A 22194-nucleotide genomic window follows, 5' to 3' on the forward strand; every position below is an offset into this window, starting at 1 on the left:
ATCAGTGTTGTTAGAGCAAAAACCAGATGATCTGCAAGTGCTAGTCTGACAAAGTTCATTGCTCACCAAAATGCTCTGAACTAGGGGTTCACAATACATTTTTTCAGTCAGCCTCAAAATTGCAATGTGTGCAGTAGCAATAAACACATTGCATGTTTCTATTATATAAAATGAATTAATTTTTTTCAAGATACAGATGTCCCTAGCCATAATGCAGTTTACCTTTCACGGTCTTGCAGTTATGCATATTTTTTTTAATGCAATTTGACATGCTTTTTGGTCACACTTTATTTTGCTGGTATGTTTGTTACATTGCATCTACATGTCAACTAATTCTCATTAGATTATAAGTAGACTGTTAGGTTGGGGTTAGGATTAAGGTTGGTGTAAACCAAGTCAGTTGAATTTCTGTTGAAGGAGCAGTATCAACAGATGTTAAGCTGACAGTCGGCTAATACTCAAATGGACCATCAAAATAAAATGTTACCTGATTTTTTACAGCACATTGTGTTCTGCGTCCTGATTAGTGCATTGTGCTCTGCGTCCTGATTAGCAGTAGACCATTGTCAATCAATCCCCTCCAAGCTGTGTGTCCTGTGCAGTACAAAATGCATTCAGCTTGCCAAATTGACATAAATCTTTGATCACTATCAGTGTGACTCTGAAGTGCTTTGCAAGTTTTCTCCCCAACAAACCCCATAATGTCGACAAAACATTCTGCACCACCAAAGGCATGCATGGTAGCACCCAAAAGGCAGAGAGAAGATGCTAACCATCGCACAAAAAGTTGGACTTCTGGACATGCTAAAAGAAGATAGAAGTTATGAGAGTGTTTAAACAAGAGAGAGAAGTGTGAAAATGTTAATGCCTATCTGAGAAAATAGTGTTGTGAGGGGTTTTACAGCCTTAAAACATCTATGATAATTGTAAAAAATAAACCGAACTACTTCATGGATTTCACCTATAGCGGGCTATTTTTAAAACGTAACTCCCGCGATTAACAAGGGACCACTGTATAGCTATTCAAGTCATCTGGTGAGATTGTAATCACGTTCATACACAATATATAGTAAAAAAAAAAAAAAAAAAAATGCCATGTGAGTTTTCTATAATTTTGTGCAGCTCTACTCTGAACCATTCAAAACCACCCAAAACCTAATAACAGCAGCAGTAACACTCCAAGGCAAGCATTTCTAAAAAGAATCCTCTCGAATGCAGAAAGATGTTCACTCTTCTATGCTTCTGCATTTCACATGACCCCAGCCAGCTCCCTTAGCTGACCCCAAACTAACAGCCCTTCCTCCCACTCCTCTTCATCCTTCTCAGCCTCTCAGGAACATTACAGTACTGGGAAACACAAAAATACAGAAAATACAGAAAAACTAAAGAAATATCCCTGGCCCACTGTATAATGCATTATAAACATGGCCACTTTTAAATCCAAGAATATTTTCACATCATTTTGACAAAATCCAAATCCAAGTTTTGTGCATGCAGATGGTGGATCAGAGGAGAAATTCCCACAACCAAACACTTGAAAGATAAAGGACAACACTCTGCAGTTCAAAGTTTCCATCACACTCTCACTTTTCATGTTTCTGGCTAATTTCCAGCAAAAGTAAACCTCTTACACAACATGAGAGACATGAAAGCAAAACCATCAGCGGTCACTGGAGTCAGTGCTGCCCCCATCATAAACAACAGCTCAGGGAAAACAATAATCTGGATCTGGTCCAAACAGGTGCTGATGGTTTCCTCCCGTCAGCAGCGACTGATCTGAAGAAAAGCACTTTTATAGCCTTATGGTTATGGTTTTATTATGTCTTTTAAGGCTCTTTTTAATCGGCTTCCAGCTTATCTCTGCCTTACTGGAGTGATGGAGATAAATAGAGATGCTCTTTTGTATCAGTTCCAGCTGGGGTGAAGAATAAGACTTCAAACACACAAATGTTACACATGGGTTTTTGACAAAGGTTGACAGGTATTGATGGCTTTTTAGTTGTGCTTTAAAAAGTGCAGGTGGCTGGGAAAGCCTGTCCCATCTTATCTGTTTAGATATCAACCTTAGAAACACTATTTCAACCTAGCAGACCAATTCCCGGCAAAGCAACAAGCAAAATATGACATGGTGACACATGATGAAAAGGTTTTGTTAAGTGGGCCCACATACAAAGACATGCTTATGCAGGTCTGGAGATGCTGTTTTATCTTTCAAGTGATATATTATGCTCTCTTAAGAAGACAAGAAAAGACTGAAAAACTGTTGTCTGGAGGCTGTGGGAATGTGAAGGTGGCATCAAAGTATCTCTCCCACAGTGTCAGATCACACAGGGCTCCGGATGACCCTGCTGTCTATCTGTAAGTGTACACCAGCAGACACAAATGCGAAAGACAAGAACAGAAGATCACCCTGACTCTCGACTGAAACAGCAGTTTGTGTTTCATCAAAGTTGACACAAAGTCTTTGAAGTCAGATTTCATAAAAGCATAACACATACTGCACAGTGCAGTTTATGTGCGACCGACTCTCTGGGAATGTCTATTCTTTTTTGTAGTCCAATTGAGTTAAAGCAGTGGCGACGGGAACTCTCTTCAGTTTAGCAGTAAAACTTGATACTAAACACTTTACTGCAACACTAATTCAAGAAAACAAACCTTTCTCACTTTTGGATCTCGTGTTTCCTCTGAGACATTGTGGAGATTCATGGTTTCCTGTGAGACAGTGGGTTGTGGGAATGAGGACAATGAAAGCATGGATGCAATCACAGCGGTTCTGAAGAAGAGTTTGCTAATAACTCCCTTACCCTCTCTCACACTCTCCTTGCCAGATGATATTGCATAACTAGCATCAACCCGGCTCTTGACGTGAGAATGTCAAGAACCATACCAAGGAAGCCAGCTGCAGGACTTTGTTGATTTGTCTGCTTGTATTATTGTGAATGTAGGACTAAGTGTATTTGTCCAGACTTGACCAATAGGATCAAAGGCTTCTATCTTATCATCATAAACCTGAGTGGAAATGGGGTATTCTTATCACTCCCAGGCCTGTGACTAAGAAGGACTTGTGATGCCCATCAGCAAGTATCCTTCTCTGCAGGACTGCAACATCCATGTTCCTCTTTCGACTCATTAACCAACAATCCTGCAACATTTCACTCCCCTGTTAGGCTTCAAAATCCCATTAGACGCTATCAAAATATTGAGTCTAAAAATGCCAGATCAACTTTCACAATTCCACCCAGGGGTTTCAAAAATTGCAGACCTGCCAAAAAACCAACAGCTGGAGATTAGACGGGATGTCAGCAAATAAATCTGTGAGGCAGAAAAGGTTGAAAGAAAAAACAAAAACACTACATTGGTGCAGATCTAGCCATGGCTATTATCCAGGACAACAAGAACTAATAATAAACACAATAGCACTGAACTCAGTAGCTCAAATAAACGAAGCTAAAACACTAGAACAAAGTTCTTTTTGAGCAAAGATTTGATTTTTCTTTTACACATTTTTACAAGGGGATTAAAATCTATGCATTGACAACTCACAAGAGGTCCTAGTCTTAAACAAACTGACCTGGCGTTTGCATCTGCACCTTGGAAAGAAAACAGACAGGGGGTACATCATCCCATTCTCCCTCTATCACATCTTTAATTAATAAACTCAAATGCAAAGCTTTGACATTTAGTTGCCTCTAGTAATCAGTGAATTATTTTTTAGAGATCATAACAAGGGTACTTGGGGCTAAAAGAGTAATTAACCGCAAACTTCTAGTAGAGAATATCTACTTTAGTCATTAGTAGTCTGTAGATTGGCCAAAGGACACTGGAGGAGACTGATGGAAGAGACTGATTAACCAATCACAGACTGGACAAGGACTCTGAACAGCCATGCATAAAGGGTTGTCCACTGTAACATTTATAGTGAATTAATTACAGTTTCAAAGGGCAAAAATAGCTGTCCAATTTTTTTTTAGAAAAAAAGAGGAAGAGCAGAGGAGATTTGGCCTGTTCTGTTATCATCCTGAGGAAGTAAATAACCAAGCTTAGGTCATTCTATACACTGACCTACACCCAAACACTCAGAGAGCTCTCGGGGACTAAACCCATGTGTGAATCTTTGGATTGGCATCCCTTTTTTTCTCTAGAGAACAGAAGTCAGATTGAAAGTTAGAAAAAGTTTCAGTCTTGCTTAATGCTTCTTGTTTTACTCACTCACACATTACACACATTATGATTTTCCACCTGAGGGGCTCTGCACTCACAAACTCTCCAAATAGGGCTGACATGTATTGGTGAGTCTGAAAAGATGCTGCCAAACACAACAGTATAATATTTCAGCACCCTTGAGAAGCCATCCACTTTTTCACAAAGTCTCAAACCACAAATCAACCTGCCTGACCCCACATTATTGTTTAACCAACTTCCCTCAGAAGGTCACTTTGAAGAAGTTCCGAGTCTAAAGACATATATCTGTGTCTGTATGTGCAGACTATGCCCTGTCGCTCTGCTCTAGACAGGAAGGACAATGTTTGGAGTGAAAGCAGTGGTTGTAGAAGCAGACAGTGTCTCTGAATCATGGCCCCAATCATCAGCGTTTGCTCACAAAGGATCCTGCTGGGCCAGCATGAGGCCAAGGCCTTCACCTGACTTGCTCCTGTCCTCTTGCAGCTGTGTAAATACAGACTACGACACACTCGTTTGAATGCACATGGTACCGAGTGCTGCTCTGCTGGAAGCTCAGATAAAAAAATAAAACAGGTGGATTGTATAATAGTGCCTGCGTGCAACACATTTTGCCATTGTTGGCCTTGGACCATGTATATATTTTCTGCAAGAGTGTGCTAATCAACTTAAAGCTCAACAGAGCCTTGATTAATTAAGTTACAAAAAGTGGTGAGTGCTTTTATAAAGGTCCTGTCATACTTGGCTTTGATAAAAGACCTGTAAAAGATTTACAATTTCACAATTATCAGTGTACAATAATCAGGACTACAACTTCCAATTTTATTAGCAGGAACTGTCAAGGAGGACTTGAGGGCAGATATTTGTTGACTTTGTGGAGGCGGTCATGCAGGTGTATCCACACTTAATTATATCCAAACTAAAAATACATTACATGTAGTTGCAATAGGTTTTGAAGCAGGTTAACAAATTGGATGGACTCCTTACACACTGATTAGCTTTTTGTGTTTGCGCCAGGTACAGCTATTACATCTATATTCTCACAGTTATGAGCCTGAAACGTAGGAAATACACAGGATTTCCTACGGCATCTGACCTTTTTGTGTACAATCAGGCTTGGCTCAATTCAAACCCTTAAAACATTTCTGAGAGAAGCAGACCACCCCTGAGTTTTACTACACCAAGTGCTTAGAAAATCTAGACATTAGGCCTGGGCCAGACAGCCTGTATGAAAGATTAAATCAAAAACATCCGACACAAATGTTACTTTTTTTCTGAGGAAGCCCAACATGGTTCTTAAATGATTCATTATGGACCACTGTGGAGCAACAGACTTCAGAGACCTGCCTCCATCATAGATAAACCGACGTCAATCAGTAGGTGACCTTTATAAAGATGGGGCTTAACTGCTGAAGAACTGGACAGCTTAGGAATGGGCCTTAAATGGTCATGTCATATAATCCATAGGCTCGAATCCTAAGGAGAAGGAGGTTTACATTCCTAGCCATAAAACTGTGAAAAAAGGTCGAGTTTCCACTGACCAACTGAGAGGGTAGTGTAGAGACAGTGAGACACTGAACCTAAAAACCAAAATCCAGAAATGTATGTAGACATCAATTAATCACAACCTCTGGGAGAGTACTTGTGGAATTTTCATCGAGGACAAATAGAACCGAGGCCAAACTCTTCCTCCTGAGAGCCAGGCCCTTATGAAATGGATGCCAGCAATATGAGAGAGACGGACGTAATTCTACATGTCACTGACCGTCGACAAGTACAACAAATAGTTGAACCAATTTCCTAAATTATAGTTCTTACAGTAGTGGGGATGGAAGTCCTGTTGGAGCTATTAGTATGGGATCATTTTGGAGAGACCACGAATGCAATCCTGTCTTAAAGCGGCCAGATAGCTTCAGCATTCTGTGCAAGTTTCTGTTCTGCATATTGTATGTGGTGAACCCATCACCGCTGATGTGCTCCAAGCCAAAAATTCCTTAATCAGCTGTCTGCCACGGTTAAGATGACATTAGGTATCTCTACTACCATTGTCTTTCTTAAGATCTTGACAGAAAGCTTAGCAATTGGCAGAGAGTTATCCTTGTCCTGAGTTCATTGAGTTCTCTGATCACTATTACAGGGTACTGCTGAGTCCCATCAAAGGCAGACCTCTATACCGTTGATCACGCAATGGCTAACCACAATAACAACCTTTCCTCTTTGTCCTCAATCAAGAGCATCACGTAAACCAAAGCCCAATCTGCTCTCCATTTCCTGTGAGCAAGAGGAGATGAAAGATCAGGTGCATGTGGCATTCATGCTGCCTCTTGGCCAGATGCAAAAAAAAGTCCAGCTTTTGGCAAGCACACCTCTTCTTTCATCCCTCCTTCCCACCACCGACACTCCCGCACTGGACCCCCTGTCTCTTTTTAATCCATTCCTTTCAGGGTGCAACGGAAAGCTTATGGGTCCAATATCTATTCATGCGAGCCATCTGAATACAGCTTCTTCTCTGAGTCAGTGAGTTCATGGTGTTTCTCACCCTGTGCTTCTAACTAAGACGGAATAGAATAAGCCTAAAACAGAGGTGGGTCTATTTTCCAAGCTTGCTTGCATTACCTACAGCTATCATAAAAGAGCGGTACTTTCTGGGCAGGTTGTAAAATCAGTTAGTAAGCAGTTTACAGCTCAAAGCGTACATGCCAGCAAAGAGGCGGGATTCACAGTAGAGTGCACCCAGAGTGGGTCTGCAGAAAAGAGTAAACAACTGGCTTATTAAAGTGTAACTGTTTTCAGCCTGCAGCCAAGTGCTACTTCAGAGTATAAACCTGAGAAAACATGCTCAGACCTACAAACACACTCTAAACATGCACATAAACAAAGGAGGATCAGGGTAAGCCTGGCACACTTATGGCTCATCTGTCTGCCAGGCCAAATATTTGAAAACTGTGACTACTCACAGTAAAAGATTGCAATGCCCTTTAGGTCCAAGTTTTAATGTTTACCATTATACTCTTTTTCCATCCTTGTGGGAGCAATTTGATTGGACCACCAGAGATACACATCAAACTAGGTCTGGGAGATTATACAAAAGCAATCTGTATGCATATTTTGTCAATAAAACTGGTTCTAGTAAATCTCCAGCACATGCTTTCAGATGGAGCAGCATCTACTACACCGATAAGCTATGTAAAAGTCATTTTAATTGGTCAATTAGACCAGTTTAATTGACCAATTTAATTTTACTTCCCAGTAAAATACTGCTCGGTTCAGTAAATTCTGCAAGTGAAAATACCACACATAATAACAAAACTTTACTCCAAACTCGCATCATAAAATCAGTCGAGTGTTTGAAATAAATCATTATTTGAGATGATTCCATAGTTGTGTTTATCAGTCACACTCAATTAAAAGGGTTAAATCTTCTGTTTATCCAGCAACTGCTATGGGTATTTTCAGGGTTTCTTCATGACTAATCTGAGTTTCAGTGAGAGTGCCATCTAGAGTTTGGAGGAGATTTACTACATATCACACAATTCTTTCCAGACAAGGTGTTCATGACAGTCATAGCTTTGCTTTTCATTTTAATTAATCACCCAGCCCTACCGCACATCAAACCAATTGACTAGTCACTAGAGCTACACACATACCTGCTTACTGATGCTTCCAGGACTATCACAAGTCATTTTAAATTATGTTGCTGAATCAGCAGAATTTACAAAGAAAAAAAAAGCAGAAAATACTGTAGTGTACAAAGCATTAAAAATGGATGAACATTCATTGACAAAGGCAGCTAAGGCACAGAACTCTCATATTCTGTTTATCAAAGCAACTGTAATGTGTAAAAGTCATCCAAAAAGAGACTTTCTGCCATGGGACATTAATTCACCCAAAGGTCACCTTTTTGTTGAGGTGGTGCAAAAATATATTTCCCTTCCCCTTCTCGTCTCCCTCTCTTCTCTTCACCCAATCTGTCTTTTCACACATCTGTAGCATTGCACTGTAGCATCCTGCTTTTATGCGACTCTCAGCAAAACAGGCTCTGGCCCCTAAGGTAGCAAGTGCAAGGATCATCTTTTGCCCAGAATATAAGAGTTGCCACATACTGCCACACCTAAGGACAATTTAACAGAAAAGCAAAAATTGTTTGACAAGTAGTTCCAAGGCTGTTGCGGTTTTGGTGTATACACGGTGATACACAGCACAGCATTGGCTAGCATTTTCTCAATGCAGTGCTCTTTAGCCTGTAGCGATGTAACTTAGCCATCTTTCGCATGACTAATAGCTCCTGTCAACGTGGGAAAATGAATTTCAGAGCATGCCTGGGCTATATGTACCAGCCGAAAGGCCAACTTTGAGACTCTATGGCACGGGTGTATGTCTGGCATATGTGTGTGTATTGTATGTACTGTATGAGATCAAAGGACATAAAGCATGGCACACTCCCACTCTATACAATATGTTTCTAATCTAATGCTGCCCTTAAACTTTTGAAATTTAATTAAATGGATTTACTTCCGATTACTGCAATACTGGCTCATTTGAACTTCACAGAAAGAGGGACTGTGATCGCTGAAAGTCAACCAGCCCTCTTCATCCGCCTAACTACTCATCCCTATTCCTCTCCTCCCTCACTCAGCCCTAGCTGTCCCTTTTCTTCTTCTATCCGCTGATGCTTTATGAAGATACAATGAAGCATGAGCACGCGCGAGAGAGAGTGGAAGCAGGCAGATGTGGGACGATTAAAGCTTTAAAAATCTGCAGTAGGTGCTTCCATCTGCTTCCAATGCAGTAAGTCTTTCTTGTGCACATCTTCTTTGAAGGTGAGCAGGGGTGCGAGCCAAACACACATTAGCGATTTAGTGCGCAGTGCCAATTTAGCTGAACCAGCCCTGCAGAAAAGACCGGCACTGTGCATTGAGTTTTAGATTCTGACGTAATAGATTCTTTAAATGGACAATCCACCCAAAATATAAAAATTATTTTTTCTTGACCTTGTTATTTAAAACAACAATTTTTTTTTGTAAAATAAAATAAATATTAACAAAATGAAAATGCATATGTAATGCAAAACAAACTTAGGCTGCATTTACACTGCAGATCGTGATGGTTAACTCCGATTTTGTGACTGTATACAATTTTTTTGCTGACACAGCACACGGCAAAGGCGCAATGACCAGGAAAATAAGAGCAGGTGCTGACTGACAGCTGATAATAAAAAAAAAATCCCTCTTTTCTCCATTCCTGTATTTAATGTGTGAGTTTAATTTTATAAAATTCTTTTTGACAGGTTGTTTTACTATAGTTTATGACAGAAAAGTCCTCATTTGGCAAACTTCTTTTAATCTAGGCCTTTTTAAACCAGTAGGCATCTTAATGTAATGTCCATGGTGTGATTTATGCATGCAACGTTTGCCACAGTTTTATATTAGTTTATATTGGTTACGTGGCGGATGTTGATCTCTCTCTCTCTCCTCTCTCTCTCTCTCTCTCTCTCTCTCTCTCTCTCTCTCTCTCTCTCTCTCTCTTTAACATGCTTAAATACTTGTGCTATTTAACAATATAAAAGCTTTTTTTAGTCCTTGTGTATGAGATTTAAGGTTTGGGACTCTGCTGAAGTCTGTTCCTAAATGAAAGCGTCAGAGTTGATATCATTCGCTATGGTTTTTAATGATGCGTGACATTGACAGGTGAAATGATCCCACATCGACAGGTGAAAATCCGATCTACCTGTTTACACTGCAGACACGAGGGTACGGATCCGATTCATATCGGGTAAATGTCCACTTGTGAACAAGGCCTGAATCTGATTTGAGTAAACTGAAATCCATGGGTTTTTGTCCTGCTTACACATACATGGGCCATTTCCGATCTGTGCCACATGGGAGAAAAAAATTGAGCCACTTGAACCATGCAGTGTAAATGCAGCCTTAAAGTAAACTTTATTTACACAAAAATGGAAATGATGTTATGAATTACTCACCCCCATGTTGTTTAGAAACCCCAGATACCTTTGTTCATCTTTGGAACACAAATTTGAGATATTAAAATCGGAGAGCTCCCTCATCCCACATAGACAGTAAGGTTCCAGACAAATTCACCCCAAAAACCATCTTCAAAACAGACCATAATCCTTCAGTAGTTCAATCAGAATATTATCAATCAATAATGCTTTTGTGCACACATAACAAAAATAAATGCATTCAACAGTTTTTCTTAGTGTCAGTATATTATTTTTTCCAGTCTTCAATAACTCCAAATCTCCACCAAGTTGCCAGATTAAAGAACCAAAGACAATTTGCACCAAAAAAACACAATAAAAGTGACTTATAAATCTTAAATATTAGTCAAATACAACACTATGCTACCACAAATCAGCATACCTTCTAGACAACTTCAAACTGAATCAATACTGGTATGACAGCAGCAGAAAGAATGAAACAATGAGCCTGTGACCAACTTAAGTCACCATCTGCATTGCGTTGGTGAGTGTGTTATCATATCCTCTGCAAGACACAGCGGACCCCTGTGCCAGTGTCATAACTGCAGTAATGGACTATTCAATCAAGGATAACCTCCCTCCTCTTTGCATCATTATGAGGGAATATTTGTTCGCACATTTTTTGGGATATTCAAGGCTCATCAAACATCAACCGTGGCTGACCTAAACCACTCAGGAACTATTTGGAGGACAACAGTTCCTTCTCTCTCTTTCTATATATATCGACTCAGTACCTCAGTGTAGTTTAAAAGCATTATGCTATTAAGGAGATTATACTATAATTACAAGATTAGGAGGCTCTGCTATTCGTCAAGAAGGCACAGAGAGGAGTTTGTGTGGTGGGAGAAAGAGAGAGTTTAAGTGTGTGGTAAAAGCCAGACCCCGTCATGTCTGGTCACACCGGTCTTGACCTGAACGGTTTTGTTGTGCGCAAGGCTGCGCTTCTGTTTTAAGCACCGTTAATGAGGAGCTTAACACCTTTCCAAAATAATATTAACACCTTTTGAATGATGGGAAATGCTTAACCTCTGGTCTGCAAGAGCAAGCGAGGCAGGATGTGGGGATCCGTTTTCAGAAATGACTATAAAGGTAAATAAAAATAGTAGTTTATTATAAGGTGTAGTAATTTCAGTGTCACATTACAAGAAGGAAATGCAAAAATAAAAGCTAAAGACTTCTGAGTTGAAGTTATAAGCAAGTGAATCAGAACCATCTCTGAAAATTGCTTATCTGATCTAATTTGTTACTGCGGGTACTTTTTTTGGCTGGTGTTAACAGGACATACACCCACACACACATAGTTCAGAGTCTTTCTGTGTACTTCACAGTTCATTTGTTGCGATCATCTGGGATAATGATTTAACTAAATGCCGAGCTTGGGTGAACCACTGTGGATGGCATTGAAACTTTAGAACTACATGATCACAGCAAAATTATCACCTCAAATTTAGTGTTCGTCGGTACTTTCAACTGGCTTGGCAGTTCTGCATCAGTTCAAGAACAATTTGTACTACTTCAGTTTATACACAAAAAAAAAGCCAGCTGAAGTCTGAAGTTTTTTCAGTTCTTTAAAAAACAATACGGTTTTAATACATTTTAAAATATGATTTATTCTTGTGACGGGAAAGCTGAATTTTCATCATCACTACTCCAGTCTCCAGTTTAACAGAGTCCTTCAGAAATCAGAAGTCTAATGTGCTAAATGTGTGCATTTCTTGAAATCAATGTTTTTTTATTAAAGAATATATTAATGAAGATTTTTTCTGATGTATTTATTTATTTTGAAAAGTAGTTCATTAAATATTTTAAACAAGGAACATAGTTATACAGTAGCTAGCAAAAGATTCCTGAGGTGTCCGATTACCTCTAAACACTCACGCATGTCAGTGCACAAACACTCCACTGAAAAACTTGCATTGGACTTTTGCCCATGAAGCAGGAAATCCCATGATTCTAGAGCAGGTCACAATGCAATCATGCAGTCTGACTCACAAAGCGGCTGACTAACTGAACACTTTCTGTTTACCTTTCCTCTCCTTCAGAGATTGCTCAGGATGGTTGACCACTAAATGACTATTCAATTATTGGAAGGTTGAATGGAAAGTCTGTTGTTCCAAATCCATAAAACGTTCAAATTTATTTGGATCACAAATCTCTATTCTGCCATTCCATTGCAAGTCTATTCAGGGAGGGAAAAAATCATTGTCTTTGGAAGAGAAATTTTCACTTTATATGATGAACAATTCAATTATCTTTATTTCTATAGTGCTTTTATAATGTAGATTGTGTCAAAGAAGCTTAAAATACAAGTTCTAGTAAACTGAAACTGTGTCAGTCCAGTTTTCAGAGTTGAAGTTCAGTTTAGTTCAGTTCAGTGTGGTTTAAATTTCACTGCTGAAAGTCCAAACACTGAAGAGCAAACCCATCAATGCGCAGCTCCACAAGTACAGATTTAATTGATATATGATTACTTACGAAAACAATGCTTACAGTATCCAAAAATGTTCAATGATGCTTGCTTGATGCTTGAGAATCCTTGAGGTTTAATTTTGCGTGTAAAAGTAAACATTTACAAAGATCACATGAGAATAAAACTCTAAATGAAATCGATTAATCATATTCATCATCAACCATGTCTCCCTAAAAGACTTCGCTTGATTCAAATATATTTATTTGTTGATCTCTCTGCAAACTTTTTAAAGTTTCACAGTTTTTGGTGATTAGACTTTTAAGATTAGGATAGAAATCACATTTCATTATAAATATCTTCATTTGTGATATGAAGATGAACAAATGTTTTACAAAAGATACATTTTTAAAGTAGTTTGTACCTAAAAAAGGAGACTTATCTGTGTCTAGTGAACATGCACTAGTATAATTAAACAGGGTTTCCATAGACAACCTGACAACTAGTCGATTATGAAAATATGTAGCATGGCGCATCCCTTCTCTTCTTTCCTGGTGTGTATTAATGGCATGCTGGGATGTCCGCTCTGTCCCGGTCCCTGCTGATTGCTAATGAGCTCCATGCTTTGGTTTCACAGATGTTCCTCCTTTGTGCCGAGCCAAAAGAAAGTGTGTGTGTGTGTGTGTGTGTGTGTGTGTGTGGGACTGGGCTCGTGGCGTGTAATCAGAGCCAGTTATACAGACAGTGCCAGGTGTGTTCACAGCCTCCATCCCTCTATCGGCATAAGAGAAAGTGAGAGAAAACACAAACTCTAAGGAGTAAAGGATTGCAAAGGTATGGAATGAAGTCAATGCTCCTGGAAAATGAGAAAAAGTCAAAGAATGAGTGAGGATATGAATGAGAGTGAGAGAGAGAGTGAGAGCGAGGTGGAAAGACTATCAAAGTTTATGTAACAAATGACAAATGCAGCTGATTAGAGCAATGAAGTAAAGGGAGTGAAAGAACAGAGAGATTCAACTAAAAGACTGGAAGTGGAAAAAGGGGAATGAAAGGTATTGTAGTAGACTCATTTCAGACATGCTGTGTGTTGATGGATTTTATTAGGTATACTTTAGGCTAAATAATAATTCATTTTATATGCTTTTTGGACTACCTTTCATACATTACTGTTCCCCAAGGCTGCTATTATTTGATCCTGCAAAAAATTTAAAATAAATGTTTACTAATATCATATAATTTAAAACACAATTTATTCCTGTGTTGGAAAAGTTGAATTTTCAGGATTATTACTTTAGTTTTAATATGCTTTAGAAACACTGTTGAATGTAATTTAAAAAGCCATTTATTCCAGTATTGGCATTTCTGTGTGTTTTAGCATAATTACAATCTCCAGTGCCACACTTTTACAATTCATTTAAAAAGTTGATTTGGTGCTCAATTAATGTTATGTAAATGTTGAAAATTGTATATATATATATTTTGCCTTAACATTTGGTCTTTGCACAATGCATTAAGGTACTGTGTTTGTTGATATGGTCTGATGTGTGAGAGTAGTTATATAAGAGGGGTAACTTCCATCCATGGGCTGCACTGTGCAAACCAATGAGATACTCTTCAGCAGCTCTGCAGTGCTGCATCAGAAAACACCATTCAAGAGCATCAGACGTGGCAGGGGGTTTGGTCACTTAATGATACTGGTGATAAAGACCGTAGCTGAACCAAGGGAAACAAAATGATCTGCCAGATCATTAACGGTTATTAGAGGTCATTTTGTTTCTTTTAAATTGAGCTGTGCACACAGAAAGTTCAGAAAGGTCTCTAAATGATGCCTGGCATATCTTATATTTAAGGTTGCATGCTGTTTTTCTCAAGTTTTCTTTTTCCTTTCTGTTATACTATAGACTGCGGAAGTTTCCAGAAAAGTTGAATGTAAACTTGCACAATTGTTTTCTAAATGAACTCTATAACGCAACATCACAACACAATAGGAATAGCTTAACAACAACAACAACAACAATAATTAACAATAACAAATACTAATACTACTAATGAATGGATGGATGGATGGATGGATCATTGGATGGATAAATAGATTGATAGATGGATAGACAGACAGACAGACAGACAGACAGACAGACAGACAGACAGACAGACAGACAGACAGACAGACAGATAGATAGATAGATAGATAGATAGATAGATAGATAGATAGATAGATAGATAGATAGATAGATAGATAGATAGATAGATAGATCAGATTTTAAAGATGTGCAAAGTACAGTGAAAAGTACAGAGTATTGAGAATATGTGTGCTTTTATTGGAAAATTTTAATCGGCACTTGGATAGGCACACTGGAAAAACAACTGAGTGAATCATTAAATTATTCATATTTTTACAAGTCAGCTCTTCAGAGAGCTGTTGGATAGTACATTTCCATACAAGTTGAGCTGTCTAATGGCTCTGAACTTTGTCTAAGGGGGAGCGTCATCACTTTTCTTTAGTGTCCTGCACTCTTCCAGATAAGGAGTGGAGCACACTAGACCACCCATGGCTGTTACACGCACAGACAGAAGAACCCCCTCCCGACCTCAAGCCTCAGTGTTTCTCCATCGATAGCACCTCTGCTGCTGGGAAATGCTGGCACTGTCCCCTCATGCTCTCAACATTCCCCTGTGTTCCCAATCTAAAACACTGCTGACACCAGAGGCCCGTTTACATTCCCTGACTTAATCTCACACATGCAAATCTTGAATGGGACAAGTGCAGAGCCCTGGGGACCCTTGCTATTGATCTGCACAGCTAAACTCAGTAAGAATAGAGAGGATTATACATGTGTGTATGTCTAGAATGAATAATGGGGCAAAGCTAAGGACAATGTGGATGTATTGTCCACATTTACTGTGAAAAAGCACTACAAAATTAAGCAAAATTAAACTGATTGTTCAACCACATATGCTTGTCTACATAATGAAATTAAAAGTATCCAGCAGATAGGATCTTCATTTTTTGGGGGGAAAATACAATTTGTATTTCACAGAAGAATATATACAGTATACTAATGCCTCGTTTCCACTGAGTGATACAGATCAGTTCTATACAGTACGGTTCGGTATGGGTAACAGTTATCAGGCTTGTGTCTCCACTGCTAAATGGTACCTTTTTTGATAGACGTGGTGTATGATAAAGTTGCAATGTTATTCTCACTCAAAGAAAAGTAAAAGTATGGGTCATTCACATATCATATAAGTACTTCTCACAAAACAGATGCTTTATACTAATACTTATGTATATGTTTATGACTAAACTTTCTATGGCTTAATTATATAAAATAAATAAACAAATAAATAAATAAATTACATATGAACAACCAAAATGTAACTAATTATGAAAAAATTACCCAAAACATACATTTTTTCTATATCTGGTTTAAAAAACAACAAATATACAACCAGTCAAATCTCTCATTGATGTTCTTTACCAGCACTCTAGTTAAAAAGTAATTCTGTCATTCATAATAGTTCATAATAGTTTAAATGGCAATGAAGATCGCATTTAAAAATGTGCATAATTAAAAATGTGCATAATTAAAAACCGTGTTTATTCAAGTTTTAGGTTGCTGAAAGAATAATTAGCTTTTTTGTTTGACCATTTCTAAACAGATAGTAATCATGGGTAAGTTCATTATTATAAATATAGACATACATCAAGTGCACAAGAATTAAGAGAGAAAGCGATACCACTGGTGCTTTCCACACATTTTTTGAAAGCCCTCGTATGGACACTGGAGGGCACACATTCTGTTCTTGCTTCTTGGAATGTGGCTGTTTGTCACAAGAATACAATCGGTTTGTCTGAGCTCAGGTCAAGCATTGCTTATTACATGATGTATTAATAGGGTGTCGTGTCTCGGCTGTGTAAAAAAGTGAATACTCCTGACTTTCTACTCGTGCTGGTGACAGTTCTGTTTAAAACAATTGGCAGGCAGTCTAGCTACACACTTTTGGTAGATTTCTATTGTGCTGGTCTCCTATTTTAAAGTTTTTTTGGTATGTTTGTCAGTGGAAATGGCGATAAATGCGTACCGTACCATATTGTACCAAATCATACCACTCTGTGGAAATGAGCCATTAAACTTGGCTTAAGGAAGTATAGCTTATCTTAAAGCTTGTAATGGAGCCTGCTTTTCACTGGACAGTTAACTGTCAACAAAAATGAAAGGTGTAAACAACAGGCGCATTGAATCCTGTTACGAGCATGTGCAGGATTTTACATAACTTTAATACAAAAAACTATTCATAGAGCAATGGGAAACAAATTAAAGACATATGTAAGATGGCAAAGAAAATCCAGGATTTGTGTAGGGTGGATTAGCTTTTGCTATCATATCGCTATACTGTAGGCTACAACAACATCTCGGACAATCCTCACTTTCCACATGTAAGTAGTGTAGATTACTGTCTCCCACATCTGCATTCAAAGCCAAGCTCTCAAAGGAGGATTTCAAAATGCAGTTCAGGACAATAAATAATGCAATAAATATGAGTAATAAATCATAATCCATGCACTTATCTCAACACAATTTTATTGATGATATAAACACAATAAAATGTGCTGACTCTGAACAAGAGGAGAATTCAAACTGTATGTCTTTATGTTCCAATTTTAGGCTTTTATAGTTATGAACAACACCCTGTGGAGTCATTCCATATTCAAATCATTTGTTTAGTCAAGTGCGCTAAAACAGAGCACTGGTGGCTAATTTAGAGGACTGTTCTGATTTCTCATCTAGTCCACTAGAGTTGAGTATGTTTAAACTAGAACAAATATTCTTCATAAAGTACTTCTGAGACACATATAACGTTTCATTTAAATAGCCTGTTATTTCCTTCTTTTGTTCTGTTTCCCACACATTCTCTCTCATCAAGACTGCCACGGACACTCATTTTCAAGCACACCTCCTCACTGCTCTTATTCTCAGGTGTATAAAATGTACAGCGCAAGCTATAATCAGTTCACCAACCAGAAAAACCACATATTTCCTCTGTTTACCACAGGAATCTGACTGGGAACTCTTGCGGAGAAAAGTGGCTGAAATGATCCTTGCACAACCGTCATTTTTTACAGTCTATAATGCTGTCATGAGATGAGGTCCTTGCATAGTGTAAACTATGCAGGCTCCTGTGGACTTCTCTCTTTGGTGTCCAAAAGAGATTCTACAGCACACTCATTGCCTTTCCTCACATTAGCCGTTAAGTTGTTCCATTCGGTTTACTTTAAATCTTGCTCATGTTTGTTTGAAAACTTGATAAATTGCGCCGGCAGATCACAACACCGCCAGCTGCGCGGTAGACGGATGTCCTTGAACACAAAGTTTGTCATGAGTCTTTAGCCCCAGCACACGTTTCAAAATGCAGCCGCATAGAACCTGTGTCAACACCAAACAAGGTGAACGTGCTGCCCTCTGTGGGAATGACTACAAACATGTCCAAACAAGCATGTGGCTATAAACAAATCCACTTCTACCGAATGCAGTCTGACATTATGCTGCATTATGATCTCAGACAACTCCACCAACACTAGACCGGCAGGAGAAAGTAAGTATTGCCTGAAGCTCTTCAGCCCTTACAAAAAGACCTGAGTGGACAAGCCCACATAAGGACTAATTGTTCCCTTGTGACCAGTCAGAAGACAGGTGGAACATATCCTTTGTTGGGGAGACATAAGAACATGTAAAAAGTCACATTGTTTATTAATATTTTAATACACAAGTTGTTCATCAGAGTTTTATGACTATTCTTAACATTCCCACTGCATTTTTAACAGCAAACTAAAGTGAAAAGACAAGACTGGTGATTTTTTCCTCACTAAAGGGCATGACACTTGAGTGAACAGTGTCTTAGGTCACGGAGCACAGAGTTAATAATAAAACACACTTCCCCTGTTTCTTGGCCCTGCAGCAACCCCGAACATGCTAGCGACTACCGCACAAGAAACCCCGCGCAGTCAACCACGTCCCTGCTTTGAAGTGAGCATGCACTTCCTGCAGGTTACAAGAAAACCCGGCCTTTTAGAATCTGTAAAGGGAGGAGGTAAAACTAAGGAGGTCACAAATGAGACAACGGTCAAGATAAGCTTAGCAAACAGGAAAGTCTTTTTTTTTTCACTTTGGATCGTTTTTATTTTTTAGTTTTGACAGGCGGGTATAAAAAAACTTTGAATGGACCTTGGCGGGGATTTTTGAAAGATTCTCACTTCCTTCACTCAAAAGCACCCCGCCTTCTTTCTGTCTCCACTCTGGTTTTGAGCCAAGTGTATGAAACTGCTTTCAGAAACCTTGGCATGCTTTTGTTTTGAATGGGAAAGACTTTGCAGCAATCCATATGTGTCCATCATTCGTTAGCAATTTGAACTCTGCTTTTTTTTAAAATGATGAAGGCTGAGAAAAGAGCAGTAGGCCAGGGGGAAACACCAGTCATCTATCTGTAATAGAGCACCACAGATGGGGGATAGGGAGTTAGTGTTTTACCCCGCTCTGCTTCACACAAGAGTTTCTCAGGTGGCCGACTGCCCCACAACCACCCGCTAACACTGATCCATGCTTCGTTTCACTGATAGAGATCTTAATAGCCTTAGTAAAACTACTACAACAGCTCAGTTGAAACATGGAGATAGCTGCACCACTGAGATGATTTGTAATGGTAAACTAGCCATCCTCAAGTAGAACACTAGTCAGCAGAGTGTAATTTTCCACTATATAATAAACAGTTTAAGCCAAAATTTAATTTATGTCAGTATTTCTGTCATTTTGAAGTCTGAAGTTTGAAGACTGACTTTATTCTACTGAACCCAAAATCTGATATTCTTAAATAAATGAATAAATACATTCATAAAAACCTACAGCATAACTGCTAACATGTAGAATTCAAATGTCCAGGCAAAACACATCTACGACACCTGCTAAAGATATGCAGTGGTCCACCAGCCATCTGTCTGATTGGTTTCCAAGTATACAAGAAATCAAATTTTACCATTAATCAAAAAAATAACTATCCATACCCAGCTTTCTCTTTCACATAATATACAATCCACCTGCATAGCACACATGCATCAATGCTTGTATTACATGCCATCACCAGTCTTACTGACCTTGCAGATCTTGCTCTCTTCTGCCTCTCTGCTGCTTCGTGCCAAAGTTGCAGCTGGAGCTGGAACCAAGTTTGACCTCCTATCGTGGATCTCCGTCTTGAGTGACAGCTGACAAGACAGCATGGAAGATTCTGTGACCCTGAGCTCCGAGCTCCTGGGTGCCAGTCCATGTGCCATGCTGCTCCTCCCGAGGTTGGGGATGGGCAGTGCAGTGTGGATGGGTCTGGACCCCACAGCTGGCTGTCGGAGTTTTGAAGCAACACCAACTACCGGCATAGTCCCTCAGAGTGCAAGTCCCAGAGAGAAATAAGGAGGGGAAAAAAAGTGGAGGAGTTGTCTCTCGCAGCTTTCTCACACGAGAGACAGAGAGAGAGAGAGAGAGAGAAAGGGGGAGAGAGAGAGAGAAAGAGAGAGAGAGAGCCTTGTGTCTGCTCTTGATGTCTGGCAGGGGCTGTAAGAAATGGGAGGGGGGGCGATTGTTTTTTAGAGTGTGCAGCCAGCGGCAGAGAGCGTGGACAAGCTCATTCTGTTACCGACAGCGTGTGCTGCTTTCAGTAACTGAGAAGGCTCCTCCACTACACATTCTTCCCTCCTCCTCTCTCTCTTCCACTCCTCCTCTTCCCTCACTGACAGAGCGCCACTACAAAACCAAACAGCTCTCGGGGGCGTGAACTTCCCTGGAAGGTAACCACCATTCTGCTCTCCTCACTGCCTGATTACCCAGACATGACTGAGTGTATATCTCTCATTTGCACAAACACACACGCACACGCACGCGCACGCACGCACGCACACACACACACACACACACACACACACACACACACACACACACACACACACGCACACACACACACACACACATATACGTCTATGTTACTATAAGGGGACTGGCCAAGAGGGGACCAGGGTTTCTGCTCATTTTAATAAAACAAAAATCACATACAAAATTTACTTTTAAGATCTTTTTTCATAATATAACTAAAAATAAGTTTTTAATAAAAAAAAAACACATGCCAAGTGGGGACCTAAAGCTCTGGGTGACGCCTACCTATCCTACAGGGGACCTTCATGGACTGCATAGACACACAGACTGCTGGAACACAATCTGACTTTATTTACATTCTAAACTCTAAAACTTTTAACATTTATAAATGATTAATTATTCTAATAGTAACCTTAAATGCTAAATAATATTGTTTTACCTGCAAATACAGAAATCAACAATTGAAGTGGATGGTAAAAGTATAGGTGTTATTCAATAGCTTTATGACAACTTTGATGAAAGGTTTTGATCTATTTCAGATGTTGACTACTGTATTTTAGACTTGAAATTAACACACACATATATACATATTTCTATGATTTTCTGTAGCATGTCAGCTTGAAATATCAACATACATTTCCAAACATTATTTTTTAAAAGATTAACACACACACGCACGCACGCACACACGCACACACACACACACACACAGACCGATGGATCTAACTCTCTGGTTCCTCCTCTGTCATTTACAGAACATTCCATAGCAGCGTGTCACACTCCAACAGCAACTGTCAAAACAGCCTCTGCGTAGTCAAGCTCAGAACGGTGGACATAGATACCTCACACTGGCTGCAGCTGGAACAACTGAATGTTGTGATGAAAGAATGAAAGTAAAAAGAACATTTAAAAGACAGGGGAAACGTTTGGGATTGTTTGGAGCGAAAGTAAGTCTGTATGTATGAAACGGCCAACACAAACAGACAAGGTCTACTCTCTTTAATCCCGGAAACAATCCACACTAAAGCTGTTTGTCTAGTTCCCTGGATTTAGCCGTCAACCACCAATTTACTTTCTCTCGCTTTATTTTTTTGTGTTGGTGTCAATTTCTATCACTGTAATATCATCAATCATCCCCACCCAGTTTACGGAAATAGTTTGTGAATATTTAGAAAGACAGGAAGGCTTGGAGAAAGTGGACTGACAATAGAATTTGTGTCAGACATTTTAAAAAAGTACTCAAGAGGGGCCAAGAGAAACATCTGACAGTAATGCTGACAGCACTGGTACCAACCTCCCTGATAACTCATGTCAAATAAATAAGCAGGGCATTTTCTAGTGTTTAGCCCAGGAGATACGATTCATTTCCAATGAACAGAGGACAACGAATCATCACCCATGATCACTAAGCAGTCTGTCGTTTCATTCCAGGCAAAGTGCCTTTACATGGATTTTCAACTGTAGTGTGAAACTGAGCAGCCTTTGACGTATTAAAGACTTTATTAAGTGGGCAAAATATGACATGTACCATGGTTTTTAACAGCCGTTAGCCCGGTGTGAGACTTAAAAGGGAGTGAAAGTTTTATATGGAAAGAGCCCATCTGGTTCAGTTTAAAAGCAGGGATGTGTGGAAGAACAGCAAGGATTTCCACCACATCGGAACACTTTAACACAGCAACGTCCAGTTCTTAGGCCTA

At 39.3% G+C, this 22194-nt stretch overlaps 1 protein-coding gene across 2 annotated transcripts in view; it reads right to left on the reverse strand.

Moving 5' to 3' along the window:
* The window catches only part of nav3 (neuron navigator 3), a 103024-nt gene extending 82756 nt beyond the window's left edge, over positions 1-20268 (reverse strand). For both annotated transcript variants that reach the window (XM_056455591.1, XM_056455590.1), the window contains exon 1: positions 19732-20268. In XM_056455591.1, the coding sequence (XP_056311566.1) occupies positions 19732-20007 (276 nt within the window). In that variant the 5' untranslated portion in view covers positions 20008-20268. The remainder of the gene's footprint in view (positions 1-19731) is intronic.
* Between the last annotated feature and the right edge of the window lie 1926 nt (positions 20269-22194).

This window comes from Danio aesculapii, chromosome 4, assembly GCF_903798145.1.
Source record: "Danio aesculapii chromosome 4, fDanAes4.1, whole genome shotgun sequence".
Lineage (NCBI taxonomy): Eukaryota > Metazoa > Chordata > Actinopteri > Cypriniformes > Danionidae > Danio > Danio aesculapii.